Source organism: Melanostigma gelatinosum (assembly GCF_949748355.1).
Source record: "Melanostigma gelatinosum genome assembly, chromosome: 16".
Classification (NCBI taxonomy): Eukaryota; Metazoa; Chordata; class Actinopteri; order Perciformes; family Zoarcidae; genus Melanostigma; species Melanostigma gelatinosum.
The window spans coordinates 20,600,806-20,615,907 of NC_136649.1; the positions used below are offsets into that span (position 1 = coordinate 20,600,806).

Below are 15,102 nucleotides of genomic sequence, written 5' to 3' on the forward strand. Positions count from 1 at the left end.
ATACAAAACAATTCACAGATTTAGGGGGGGGGGGGGGGGGGGGGGGAGGTGAGCTTCAAGAGAAGGCGTGAGGCGCACACAGACCTTCACACAGCCTGCATGAACACCCGGCTTTGCTGCTGTATCTTCCACCTGTTGAGGACATAGACGAGTGTGAATGCCCCACAAAGGGATCGGCACTGACACATTCTTGTTTTTCTCAGGAGGCACCAAACATACCACACACATGCTCTTGATTTGGTAAGAAAACATCACATTTACATTTATTTAGACAAGAAAAGTTTGGCAACAAAGTTCAGAGAGGCTCATCTCAGCCGTACATTCCCAAAATACTGTTGCTGCAGACTGGTCGTCGTCACTCGCGGTTTGACGTGTTGACAGCGCAGAAAACAGCTAAAAATGACCTGAAGGGAAACTGTTCAGCACATCCCCAAAAGCAGACGTTCATGCAGCTGTAAATCCCTCGGTCAGTCAGCGCTGAGAGGTGTTTGTTGTCTGCTTGTTAGATTGTTAGCGTCTGCAGAGGAGGAGAGGAGACACCGAGGGCGGCTTTGTGTCAACACATACCAAACTGGCTTTGTTGTTGTTGAAAGGGCCGACCAGAGGTCCACACGGGCCTTTAAGGGAGCTGGAACGACACAGAGAGAGCTGCGACAGGCTTGTAAACCCAAAGCCAGCACACTCTCATGCGCTGTGCAAGTGCAATTCAAACACTGTCTCTTCTGGGCCACCGTAGCCGACTCATAGAAACGCGTGACCAAAGAAAGCGATTACTCAGGTTATGAATTTAAAAGAAGCTTCCACGAATAAGTGAACCAACTTCATGTCATTCCATCGAATATTGTTGCGATATTTCAGTCTGGACCAACGAACAGACAGACGCTGAAGCCATGCTGCTGGCCAACAACTGAGTGTGTTTTCACAGGCTTCTTTAGATCTCCATACACTTTACAGGATCTAACGGTGAATCAGATCACAATTCAACAGTTGGATATGTGAACTTGAACTTTGTGTGAAACGTGTCCTCACGATAGTCAATGGGACATTAATTCTGACCACACAAACTTTAACATTTAACAGATTTAACAGTCCTTTAAAATTGGAAGACAAGAAGTAGCGCCGAACAAATAGAAACAATAACTTGAGATTTGTGGAACTCGACAAACATGGAGCTGAGTTTTGCTTCTGCATTCGGTTAAAGTAAAAACCACGAGTTCTGGATCTGTGGTGCATCTTCCCTGACGGGGAAAAATGTGAGAAATATGAAAGAGGTCTGGTAAGAAGAACACATTGGACTCATCCCACCTGGCCTTTCTTTTCTTATGTCAGCTTCTTTCATCTCAGTGAGCGGGGAGCTGACGTCATCCACTGAGAGTCAATGGCTCTGACAGCATTTGGTTCCAGAGAGGAAGAAAAAGATAGATTTGTAGGTGAAGAATGAAGAGAGAGAGAGAGAGAGAGAGATGAGTGAGGAGGAGAGGAAAGTGTTCATGGAGGGAGAAAAAACAGTGTGTAGGTTAGATGGGGGGGGTGATGGTTTTAGCAGATTCAGGCTGAAGCAGACGGCAGTACGGAGGAGAGGAAAAACAGCCTTCTGCTACTCAACTCAAGAACCAGACCATATGGTGTGTTTGCCCGCCCGTGTGGCATTCTCTGTCCGTGAGCAACTTTAGCAAAGCTGACAGCGAAAGAGCTCACGAGGGAAGAAGAGACAGATGAAAAGGGACAATGGAGGGAGAGAATGTGTGACTGAGAGAGAGAGAGAGAGAGAGAGAGAGAGAGAGAGAGAGAAGAGGAAAGTAGGCGAGCTCAAACTTTACTGTATCAGTGACATGCTGTCCTCTGCTGGACAGTAACGGGACCTCTCTGTTTTATGTAAGGCACTTTGAATTGCCTTGCTGTTGAATGGTGCAACAATAAACGTGCCTTGCCTCAGCCTTTTGTTTCGCTCCCTCTCTATGCTTACGTGATTAAACACAGATTTATTTGGGAATATGTATCACGTTAGCGTAAACTAAACAAAAAAAGAAAGGCCATGAAACCTCAGGGCCACTTGACAAGATGGGGCCTCGAGATGATGTAATAATGTAGGCGTCACCTTCAGTTTCTATTCTGCTTTAGAGGTGAATTCAGCACGAGAAAAAGATGGTTTCTGCTCTCATACTTCCATCCAGAGCCACAGAGGACACTGTATAGCTGCATTCCCGTGCACAGACAGTACTACATGCCATGACGAGAAAAAACCCGATTTAAAATCTGCAGAGTTGCCCTTTAATACCGTAAGCACACAGCCAGATTCACCAACCAGGGGGCCGTATGTCGGAGCTGCCCTCAGATTATCTTGAGTCATGCACGAAGTAATTCATGTGTTTATCCAAATACATCAAACCGTTATCAGACAAATGCTTTCAGATGTATTCGATGAGTATTTCCACCAATATTGTTTGTCAGTGATTCATATTAAACCAATTATAGATTTGAATGCAGCATTGTTTTTGTCTTGGATTCTGTAAGGCAGTGCATTATGTCATGTTGCTGAGTTTGATGTTATTTTTTGCTTTTCTTCCCAGCAGACAACACTAACCAGACTCATTTGCTTGACTAACCGACGCCACTGTTGTCAGACAAGGACTCCGTGTACCTCGCACGTCTGAACAATAACTCGATTTTCTTTTTTCTTCTTTTGTTATTGAAAATCCTCAACTGGTGACACGTTGCGTCATGTTTTCCACACGCTGGATATCTTGTGTTTTCCCTCAGTTTTCATGAGTAAATGGAAACCAAGAACGTGTTAGGCCTTCTCATCTGTGCATCCTATACAGGGAGACTGCAGATTCTTTCTTTTTGTGTCGACGTATTGCACTCACCACATGAAAAATACGTCATACAGCTGTCACTGCACTGTGATACTCATTTATTTCTGTTGTGTTTGATTATTTTAAATTTTGTTGTTTGAATTGTGCAAAATAAACTCTAAAACACAACAGCTCTGTTAATGACCAAATGTTCTGCTCTTTGATGGCCTTGGCTGTACACACACACACACACACACATATAACAACAGAGTAAATAACACCAGACTCTTGAAACAAACCCTTCTGCTGCCCCCCCCCCCTCTCCATTTCTCAGAAAACGTTCTCCGTCCTTTTTTCTTTTTAACTATCACCACACTTGCAGCAGCAGATGCTGCCGTAACTAAAACACACTGACAGAGTCAATTTGCCCCATGTCAGTTTTTGTCTTTAATCTACTCCAAAAAAAGAATAAAGCCCCCCCCCCCCCCCCGCCAACGCATCAACCTCAACCTCCTGACAGAAGCAGGGTGGCAAGTAAGACAGTTAGCGTGTATATGTTTCTGAAAAGGGGGTCGTTCAGCAGTTGCACGGGACAGAAAGCGTCCTTCATGTACGAGCCCCGACGGGGCGGACCAGAGGGGGGCTAAAGGGTCACGACCTGGGTATCAGCTTCTTGGTGGGGGTTTGCGTCCCGAAAAAGAAAGGGACAAGACAATTGAGCACTCTCTCCCTGAACTCCGCCCCACCCGCCTCCTCCCGCCGCTCCGCACCCCCAGCAACGCCACATCCCATTGACTAACGGACAGTCTGATCAAAGGGGAGTTCCAGCTCTCCGTCCCTCGCTGTCCATATCTCGTCGACTGGAGCGAAGGATGGAGGACGTACTGGTTATTCAGTTCCTGGTATACTGACTAGGACACAATGGAGCCCCATGCTGCGTCAGTTATGTGTGTGTGTGTGAAAGCATCCGTCTATACGCACACACACACACACACACACAGTACACACACACACACAGTACACATCTCTCTTTGACCATGACCCTGCAGCAGGTGGTGTGAGGGCCACACTTGCTTGGGCTGGAATCTGTTCGCGGGGTAAAATAAGTTTAACTGTGAGTTTAACACCAGACTGGTGAACTGCTGTGCATAGACATGGGGACAGGGGCAAAATGAAAAACTAGCTCTGTGGGAAAGTTCAATAAGATGTAAGAAATGGCCTGTATTACTGACTGAAAATGGAATTCAGGATTCAAGCTACACATTTATAGAGGAAAACAACATTTTCTTTCAAATTCTGGTTCATTTAAAAAAAGATTATTCTTCAATTTGGGCCCTATTTTTAAGAGCGGGAACATGGCACAACAGTTACCCAGTTCTTCTAAACTACTTTATCTGGAGGTAAAACCCAAAGTGAGTGTGCCCAGAATTGTCAAAGCCAGTGACAATTTTTTATTTTACTGTATCTAAAAAACAAAATATGAAATGTACTTTCTTAGGAGGGACCACTGAGGTCATCAGTACTCAGTTAATTCATTGGGCGGCAGATACAGCACAGCATAGAACAGTACAGTGGCCCACAGCTACTGAATGCTGAGGATGGGTTAGATGCAGAGGTTACATTTCATGAATGCGACGATTGAAATATTAAGTTGACTTATCCACATCACGTGTGACACATGCAGCAGCAGAGATGGTTGAGACGGGAGGATTTTGTTACGAAAGGGCTGGACCGCCACACAGTGCAGCCAGTGTCTCCCTCCTGCCCGGGCCAGAGTTTCCTCTCCCCACCTGATTCAGCACGCAACATCTGCCCCGAGTTACCGCGCCGACGGTCGTACCCAAACCCCAGGAGCCGGCCAACAAGGGGCCGAGGCGAACAGATCCCCGTGACACACCGACTAATGCAGCCAGACGGACGGCCCGCAGGAACGCCTCACATGTTCCACAGAGGGAATGCAAAACATCCTGCGCTCAGCAGCACCTCGGTGTGGCGCACATCTGGGCTGCAGATGTGACCGTCAGGCGAGAGGCTGCTGTACGGTTCTGCATGCGCGCTTGGATGCTGGTGTGTATGAGTCAACTGCGTGTATCCATATTTACACAGCGCAACCGTTGCTTTTTTCGACATAGAGGCCGTGAACACGTGTGTCTATGTGTATAACCAAATGGGCCGTGGCAGAAGCAGCAGTCTTTGTGGGTGGAAGGAGAGAAGGCCAGAGGCGTAACTCCGCCGTAGGAGACACAATCGGCCATTGAGAGCTGGATTGTGTTTAGAAAGGCGTGCAGGCTCGACATCTATGAAGGAAGAGGAGTTGTTTCAGGTCAGTGGAAGACAAACAGACAGATGGACGCAGATGTTCTGACCACTCTCTGTAAAAAACAAGAAAGGGAGGAGAAACGACAAGAAACACCTACAAATGAGCGCCCAGTGAAAAGAAGGCCCATCCTGTGACTTCACATCATCACTCCAAGTCTTGAAATATGCAGGATGTAATATTGGGCCGATCTTCAAGAGGGAAAGCTGGCGCACAGGCCAACCTATTTCATCCTTGTGTTAAGTGTTGAAAGCTTTCCGATTTTTTTACGAGGTAGTCATCATCGTAAGAGCGGAGCATGAGTCAGCAGCATTAGATTCATCCATTATATGACCGTGGGGAACAATAACTCGTGATTCATCTCATGACCCAAGATGTCTTTCAACAGCTTCCCCGTCGTGTTCAAGTCTCGACACGAGTTGCTGCAGAAATCACTCGTCTGTCTTCAGATGAACACTAATGACGAGGTCAGTGAAGGCGAATCAGACCAGAGTATCTCCTTGTTTGACAGAGAGCTGTCTCCCCTTGTTTTTATGCTAAGCTAAGCTAACTGGCTGCTGCTTTATATTTAGCTTACGACTCAGGTCGAATCATTCTTCCCAAATATCTCTTGGCTACAAAGAAAACAAGTGCATATCCCGACATTTGAAAGGGTTCTTTAACTCTTCACAGGTGCAGCTGGTCGTGTCTCACTGAGCCGGTGAGATGGAAGGGAAGCGAGGCCTCAGACAGCCGTCCTTCTGTCAGTTGAGAAACCAGACAGCGTGCAGCGCTGCTTGTGTCCACTGGGTGCCACTTGTGCTCTGTCTCTGCGCTGGTTGAGAGACGAGCAGAGGTTCACTTTAAAACCGAGAGCTCTGGAAACAGTCTTCTGCCTGAGACTCATGACCTCCACCGGCACTCACATATGATGGAGACAAACACCGAAACAAACAACCGAGCACTGTTTGCTTTTCCTCTGTGACAACAAAGTAGAAATGGTGCAGAAACGTCTCATTTTCCCAGTTTCTTCCAAACAGACCACACAGACTTTACACAACACATCTAACGTGCATGTATATACTAAGCATCACATGTGTTATGTTCTTTCCTATCCTTTTACAATATCATATTTCTGCTTCAGCATGCCTGAGGCGTTTTTTCCTGGCACGGATGAAACACCTGTAGGTCTCCTAAATGACTGGAAACACACCACGGCAGAATGTGGCCCGGTAGGTGAACTTTCCAGGCATTGTTGTTGTTGTTGTTGTTGTTGTTCTCAGATCACATTAAGCTACTGTTTCCCTCCCTCTCTCCAGCATGTTTGCGTCCCCAGAGAGACACCCAGGGCCGTGTTTAAGAGCAGCTAAAGCAGCTCAACCTCTAAGACAAAACACTCAATGTATTTTGATGAAGATCTCCTACTGTATCTGTCTGCAGCGGTTTAGCTTAGCTTAGCATAAAGACTGGAATCAGGAGGAAATGAGTTCAACAGTGCAGATTAAGAAATGTTGTATAATGTGGAGTATTTCAGTGAGCCTTTAGAGGTAATATGCAGATGGAGTTATCTTTGGGCAGAGCCGGGATAGCTGCTTTCCCCCCTTTTCAAGTCTTTGTGCTAAAGCTAAGCTATGGTAACCAGCTCATATTCAAACACCAACACTGGCGTATTAGTTGATATGGCTGACTTGTCAGCCAACAGTCTATTATTTACACATCTAGGAGATATGATTTGGGTCGTTTTCCGGTCCACCTGGCAAATGTCGCTCTACTTTTAGCTCTTTTTGGCCTACGAGAGCTCTATAGCTGCTAAATGCTACGCTATGTTCACCAGCTAGCAGCTATACTTTGTACGTTTGTTTATTGGTTGTGTTCAATTGGTTTATCACAACTGGTTTGGTGAAAACATCTGCCAGCTGTGACCAAAAACAAGGCAGAGAGCGATGAGTGTAAAATGATGAAAAGTAATGAGCTCATGAACGGACAATTCATCCATTGTTATCTATAAAGATATATATTAAAGCTGCTTTAGTGGACAGCAATGAGAGTAGTCTCGATCCTCTGATCATATCTCAGCAAGAAAGCAAATAAGCACCTCTCCTAAAATGAGGAACTATTCCTTTAAGCTAAAACCTAAAGACAGAAACAACAAAGTAAGACATGTTTATCTTCCAGTCAAACACTGTTCTGCTTTGGTGGTATAATGAGTGAAGCGAGGTGGGGGGGCAGCATGACTCAGAGCGGGGAGGGAAAATAAATACCATGATGAAGACACTGAAGACAAGCCTTTCACCGCTCATTTCATGTACCGCATCACTCTGACTGATTAGGGAAACCCTGCAGTGTGTCTTTGCGTCTGCTCTTCTGCGTTAACGTGTTTCTGTGTGTTCATCTGCAGACAGAAACAGGACGAGGTGTCTCCCAGTGTGTGGGAAACACCTCCGTGGGCCAGCTTGATCTCCCCTCTCCTCTCTCTGCTCTACCTTTCCGCCCATGTAACATGTTTTACTGTTCCGCTGGATGTGGGTTGGCTGCTCAGGCCTCTTTGTTTTTGGTAAGGAGATCCCCTGTTTATGTGGAGGAGGGTGTCCACTGTGTGCTCTTTTTTAACCACATTTTCTTTGATCTGCTCCTCCTCCTCTTGCCTCGAGTGTGTGCACGCAGTTCTGATCAGCCTTAAAAAATATATATTTTTTTTAAATGAGCACAGCACCGTCTTCATGTGTGGTTTTAGTGCGTCTGTGCTCTCGTGTGTTGTGTTTTAATGTAAGCGCAGTATGCGAGTGGTTTCAGTGGCTTTGGGAGCCTGCAGGAATAATGTGACCATCCATCTGCTCCTACTCTCTTTACACACATGATCACATGAGCCTGTACCTTTAAAACCTGGGAACAGCGCTGCAACCATACATATATGGAAGAAAAAGCCATGTTTACATATGGTTATTATTACACGCAGACTTCTTGTTTTAACCTCTCAGCGTCCATTTCCCCTGTTAGTTTTCCCTTTAGGAGCTTTAAAGCTGCTTTGATTCAATATTTGTCGTTTTCCTTTCAACTTGTTCTAATTAGGGAAAAAAAACACAAAAACTTAAAGCTGCACCACTCAATTTTTTAAATGTTAACTATGAATCAAATGACGCAATCTTGGACCCTCAGCTCTATGAAGCGTTTTAATATCTCTCAGCTCAATGTTTTGGTTTTTGAGTCTCATCAGTTGCAGCAGGCCGCTCTGTGACTGATGCTACCTGCCCTGTCCAGTGACTGGTGGACAAATACATTGAGTAAACACTTGACTGACATTTGTCAGATGGCCAGAAACACGACTCCAAATTTATTAAGATGTTGCTCCTTAACTGGGAGCGGGAGGCCGATTCACTGGAGGTGTAAACAGTTCGCTAACACGTTGGCCTCATCAAGTTTATAAGGCGATAACATCTCAAAGTTGTGTTTACAGCTTGTTGTGTTGCTCCCAGGTCGCTGGGAAAAAGTGTTGTTTAGTGTCTGCAATGTCCAAAGCCAATGGCTGCACCATTCCATCAAATAACAATATTATAGATGCATTATGTGTACGTATGTATCATTTATTACACATTTACCCAGAATTCAGCCTGTCATATTTGGCATCTTTGGAAACGTTTGGATCTTAAGTAGAATTGAAAACGTTTGGCTGCACAGGAAGAGTCTATCATGACTTGTTGAAGAGTCAAAACACATTTTCTCCGAGCTTCTCTGTTTTTGATGTCACACCAGATACTGAAAATCACAACGTTACAAATTGTGAGTGATTCACCTGATTCAGCATATTAAAATGTTGCTGTTAGCAAACCCCTTACTTTGCATTTGGGGAAGTAAAACTACACATTTGTACAACGAACGCAATTAAAACTTCCCCTACGCTCTGGAGGAGAAAGACTCAACTCTTATAATACAGGAAGGAAGACAGAAATTGCACCATTAGAGAAAGAAAAATAAATTGTCAACAAAATCATCAATGATGTTGGCATTTATCAGGGAACATCTGTTGCACCCGAGTTGATAATTTATGCTTTTATTTCCCCCACATCCTCTTCGCCTCATTGTAAAACCTAAAACATGTGCAAAATGGAGTGAGCGGGGCTGAGGTCTAATGCTTTACACCCGTCTCTTGTCTGCCCTTTTCGCCCTCACACACCTCCTCCCTCTCTGGGTCACAGCTGGGCTGCACAGACGGGCGTGTGTTGAGCGTTACCTGTCAGACGAAGCGAGCGGCCAAAATTCTCCTGAGCTCTGCTGGGATCAGGAGCGGAGAGCCTTCCTGCCTCCCGAACCCTCCTGAACTCACCCTCAGCGAAAACAGCAGAGAAGTGGGAGGGGAAAAATGATACGAAAGCCAGAGCCGCTGACCCCTGGTTCCACAAGCGGTTCACCGAGAGTTGAGTCAGAGGTGCGGGGCAGCTAATTCCTCTCGTGCTCAGTGGGCTCCAGTGTGAGCTTGCGTACAGTTTTATCCTCTACAATTACAGTACAAGAGGAAATCCTGTTTCAATTAGAGGGACGTTTGGATGGAAACCGGACAGCTGGACACTGTTCCCAGGCATTGTATGTTAGCGCTGCTGGATCTATCTGGTGTGGAAACCTCAAGGCTGTGCTTCTGTTTGGTGTTTGGAACGGGCAACCACCACGTTGACATCATACACTGTATATAAGAAGTGGTCGACGTCACCCATTGGTTTGCAGACTGCGGTTTTGAAGCCTTGAGTTGAGCATTTTCGCCGTCGCCATCTTGTTTTTGTTGCAGTCAGAAGTGACAAGAGAGGGTGGGTGGTGCTTGGTTTTTGGCTTGACTGTTTTCAACTTGGTGGCCGGGTCAAAAACTTTAATTTTACAGCTAAACAGAACGCTGAAACATGTTTCCGGCAGCATAGGGAGTAACAGAGCCGGCATGGCGGACACGACAGCCAGCGCTGATGTGTTACACGTCACGCCAGCATTATGCCGGCGTGGTTTAGTTCAGTGTACAAAGGCAAAGATGCCGTATCTTCTTTTCTTTAGTATTGCAGAATCACTGAGGAAAAAGGACAACTAAGGCACATAAGCAGCATGGTTGACTTGCTCTCTTAAAGGGCCACGCCAGTGATTTAGTACTGTACTTCCATAATGGTTTAAAAGAACAAGAAACTGATTTAAAAAAACAAATAAGCATCAAACCAAAGAAGCAGAGGCCGAGATGTCCTGACTTTTAATCACTAGTAACGTCAAGCTCCAAAAACACTGGATCCTACATTTCCCATAATGCATTGGCTAGAGTATTTAATACGACGAACCTACTGTCAGCAGAGCGATGAATAGTGCTTCATGCTGCGATGGTGAAACATGTCTGGAACGAGGTCATTGTGGTCTGAGTGCATTGTACTGTTGGTGTCTAAGTTCGATGGAGAACCTTCTGTTGTTAGACATGATGTATTACAGTCTCTCAGCATGGTGTCACGTTGCCTCAGCTCGGCCAAATATGAATGATTCTCTTCATTTTTACTGTAATATAAAGCTGGACCTGCGTACGACGCCCGTCTGAAAGCACCTGTGTTTTGCGTACGCATCTATTCATGCCAGTGTTTTTGTGTCTCTACATGCGTGCGAGTGCAGCACATTACGTCACAGCTCACGTAAACCGGATCGCGTTTAAAAGAAATGACATAACCATTCGCGGTTTGTCACCGCAGAGAAGGCAGGGAGCGAGCTGTGGGAGCGGGGATCTGTCGGCTCACACCAAGGCTGACGATGAGAACGACGGGGTTTAAAATGAAACACCCGGCTAATGGGGGGAGTGTTTCTCATTAGGATGGCAAGCTGGTAAGCAGGGAATGCTCCAGCAGAGCACATGACGCTGATTACCAAGCATGCAACTAATGGAGTAGAAAGTGGACTCTGTGAAAGTCTCTTCTTACGTTCCACAACCGTATCCCGTCCCTTCAGCCCCCTCGTCCCATCCTCAGCTCCCCCTAGCCGAGCTTCACAGCAGTCCAGGGAGAGGCATGTAAATCTGGCCCCCTTCGAGCGAGCAACAAGCTCCGGAGAAAATAAATCTGCAGAGGTTCACGGTGAGTTCAGCCAAGCCACAGCTCCAGGCTTTCTCTCTTCTATTCCCTCTCTCTCTCTCTCTCTCTCTTCTATTCCCTCTCTCTCTCTCTCTCTCTCTCTCTCTCTCTCTCTGTCTCTGTCTCTTTCTGTCTCTCTCTGTCTCTCTCTCTCTCTCTCTTCTATTCCCTCTCTCTCTCTCTCTCTCTCTCTCTCTCTCTCTCTCTCTTCTATTCCCTCTATCTCTCTCTCTCTCTCTCTCTCTCTCTCTCTCTCTCTCTCTCTCTCTCTCTCTGTCTCTCTCTGTCTCTCTCTGTCTCTCTCTCTGTCTCTCTCTCTCTCTCTCTCTCCCTCTCTCTCTCTCTCTCTCTCTCTCTCTGACACTGCTGCTGTCTCTGTCAATGCATCCTTCTTTCCATCTCCGTCTTTCTCTCGTTCCCTTCATCGCTCCTTTGCTCTTTTTCCCCCCGCCAGGTCCTCACCACAGATTTGTTAATGCCGCAGACAGACAACACCACAGTGATGTCATTGTTCGGATAGCGTCCCTGGGGAGGAAGAGGGACAGTCCCCGTGCATGTGTTGCGTCTGGTCTGGTTCGGTTCGAGTGTCTGAGTCAATCTAGTTCACTCTAGTTTGGATCTACTTTGATGAACTTTTGGACTGAAACCCAGAAGGTTCTCTGTAGTGGGAGCAACATGACAAGAGTAATCAGGTGTCAGCGAGTTACTCTCAAGAGAATAAAGTTTGCATTCAGCGGGTTTGGAGGAGTGCTTTGACGTTTAAACTCCAAAGTAGAAACTGTTAAAAGCTGTTTTTGATTTTCACAACACTATAAGTGTTTGTAACGGTGTGGCATACTTTGACATTTTAGGAAATACTTTTATTTGCTTTCTTGTCCAGAATTAGATGAGAAGATTGGTGCTACTCCCATGTGTGTACGGTAAATATGAAGCTACAGCCAGCAGTCGCTTAGCTTAGCTTAGCTTAGCACAAAGACTGGAAACAAAGGGAAACAGCAACTCAATTCACCTCCAGTATACATGCACCTTTACAGATCACCCGTTAACATGTGACGTCTCGTTTTAATGCTAACCTGTAGTCATATGCCCACATGTTTAAGATTGATTTGTTTCCAAAATACATCTGATTTTGGTAAACTGTACAATGTCTGACGATAACATTTATCTTGGTACAAAATTCAACTTGCCAAGTTCTTCCTCGCGCGTGTGACATAACAGCTGTTCAGGTAGCAGATCTCGACCCGTAGTTACAGCCGAGGAAGAGTTGTCGTTAACTTTTGGTTATTTTTAGTTAAATGTGCACTTGAAAAGGCAGCATGGCCATTCCTTTATCGCCACCCTGCGAGCCCAATTAACATAATGGAGAAAAAAACAGACCTGCACAAAACGTGAAGCCACATCTGCCAAAAACGTGTAAAGTTTCCACACGTGTGAGGCTTTAATGTAGGGCAGCAACAACACAAGTTGTTGTTTTCGTCAAATCTGTTGAGCTGCAACATAAAAAGACACAAGGGCAGTAGTAAAAGTTTGTTATGTGTAAAAGAGTCCATTTCCTTGACTTTATTTGTGGCATTTAACAGACTTTTAATTCACAACAATGGATAACGAGAGAGCAGACGCGGTTGGACACTTGGCTGTGTAATTTAGGGCATAAACTAATTCTGAAACATGCTGTCACATCCATCTATCTCCAATAATGTAAGCAATGCATCATCTGTTTCGAAAAAATGAACGAATTAGAATAGAAACTCATCCCATTCACCAGAGCGAGAGCATCTCGGAGGGATTGCGTCTTGTTTACTGCAGAGTGCATCTCACCGGTGGATCGTGTCAGGCAGCTCTGTGTTGACACTGCTGAGCCCCGTCTTCTGATGGAGCTGTTTATCAGAAGTGGACAGATAGTTTTGAAAAGGAGGAGGAGGAGGTCTGGTCACCGAGTACTTCCAGACCTCTAATGAAGACGGATGTGAGGACACAGTGTCCACCCTAACCCTGTCAACTTTGACCTGTGACACAACATAGCACAGAGGCCTATATAGCTAAAAAAAAAAAAAGAAAGAAAAGAGAGACATGCCAGGACAAAGACGGCTTCATTTGCACTGGATAATTACATGACATCCATCCAACACGTACGCGGTTTCACTATCCCACTGGAAGAAACGTTTTCACACCATAAACCAGCTGAAATTGTGGAAAATATCAGCTTGCAAGGAAACAAGCAAGACAACAAAGGCCTCATTGTAGCTCCCAGGCCAGATATATGAAGAGAGTCTCTAACCACGCATGTGCACAATGTGTTCACATTACGCTGATACACAATACTGTTCATTATTTCAAACCACTGCGTCTCTGTTTGTGCTTCCGCGACAAATTGTGTGAGTAATTGTAGGTAAGCCTTCTTCTCGTCTGTCGTTAACTGCCCCGTCTCCTTATCTCTGGGCCTGAGACAAACTCCTTTCCTCTCATATCATCGATATCTCCCTGACAAGTGTTAAGGGTGTCTCAGAGTAATGTGCAGCTCATTCAGCAGGGCCTCGTTCTAAACCCTGACCCAGCGGAGGGAGTGCTGGCAGTGTTAGATTACACTGCAACTAGAATTACACGGATTCAAGATTGATTCAAAAAGAGGGAAAAACACCAACACACATTATTGCACGAGTGTATTCGATCATGCACACGCATGCACGCATGCACTCAGGTGCACATGCAGTGCTGTTGGTATCAGGGGCGAGATCCCATTCCATTCCGCAGCCATACGCAGACACGAGCGCTACGTAGAACAGCGTGAGGGGCCAGATCATCCCCAAAGTCGCACTTCTCAAAACAGCACAGTTTTTGTAGAAACCACACTCTACATAGATGTTACAGTCATACTGTGTGGGGTTGAAATAACCAGGCCATCTCAGATCAGTTTAAATACTGACAATTAAGCAGCAGCTTGAGATGGGAACATGTATAAATCTATCTGTGTTACAGTGAGAGTGCATGAACTCACCAAAGCCCTCACGGCCTGAACCTTTATGGCGACAAAAGGAAAACGGCCCGCACATCAGAAGACGCTTGACTAAGCGAGAAGATGAAGTGAAATGGGTTCATGATGTCCATTAATGAAAATCAAAGGGAGAGCTGTCAGAGACAACACTGATCTGAGCGCTGCAGCATCAACCAAAGCCACAGGGGTCAGAACTGACACAACAAACAAGAGCCGAAACGGGCCTGATCCAATCCTCTTCAAACAGCCGCTAATTTCATGTTGCATCTTTGAGCGTGAATGCCCAACTGTGTTTGCTCTGTGTGCACTCTGACCCCGTGTCCCTCATCCTTGTGACCCCCCCCCCCCGCCTCATCCTGCCGAGCTCAGCCCGGCTTAGGCCGGCCCACTCAACAGGACAAAATGCAGGCCCCCTAATCAGCTCATTTGGAGCAGATCAATGGCACTGATGACAAGAGCCTGAGCGGACACTGCAGGCCAAACGAGGGCTGAACAAAACACCCTTCTTAAACGACGGCCTCGGAGCAAATAACCCCCGGGCGAGGGGGTCAGGGGGTTGGTGACCTGGGCGGGTGCAGCGGCGGAGGTGTCCGACTGGGCCTGAGAGGGGGGTTTGGAGTCCCTGGTGTCCCCGCTGGTGGGCCAGCTGAACAAACAGCTGGGAACAAGGCCGGGCTTCAGCGTGCAGAGACACAGAGCTCCAGCCATGCAGACCCGGTCTCAGACCAGGCCAGCCTAGACTTTAGACCCAGGACAGCAAGGGGACAGTGAGCTGCTTTCTTCTCCACATAAACAAATGCCACTGATCGACACACACACACGCATCAAAATGGACGCATACTCTTGCAATTGAACCCACGCACATGCACGCACGCATCCTCATTCACACATACGTTGCTTGCACGCCTGCATTCTCGCACGTGCACAACAACACCATCTCATGCA

General features: G+C 46.2%; 1 protein-coding gene across 1 annotated transcript in view; it reads right to left on the reverse strand.

The window, feature by feature from the left end:
* LOC306790074 (pleckstrin homology domain-containing family H member 1-like) overlaps positions 1 to 14,865 on the reverse strand; it is a gene marked incomplete at its 5' end in the record, with an annotated part of 24,132 nt that extends 9,267 nt beyond the window's left edge. Inside the window, one exon of the mRNA XM_079286172.1 lies at positions 14,722 to 14,865. Within this exon, the coding sequence (XP_079142298.1) occupies positions 14,722 to 14,865 (144 nt within the window). The remainder of the gene's footprint in view (positions 1 to 14,721) is intronic.
* Between the last annotated feature and the right edge of the window lie 237 nt (positions 14,866 to 15,102).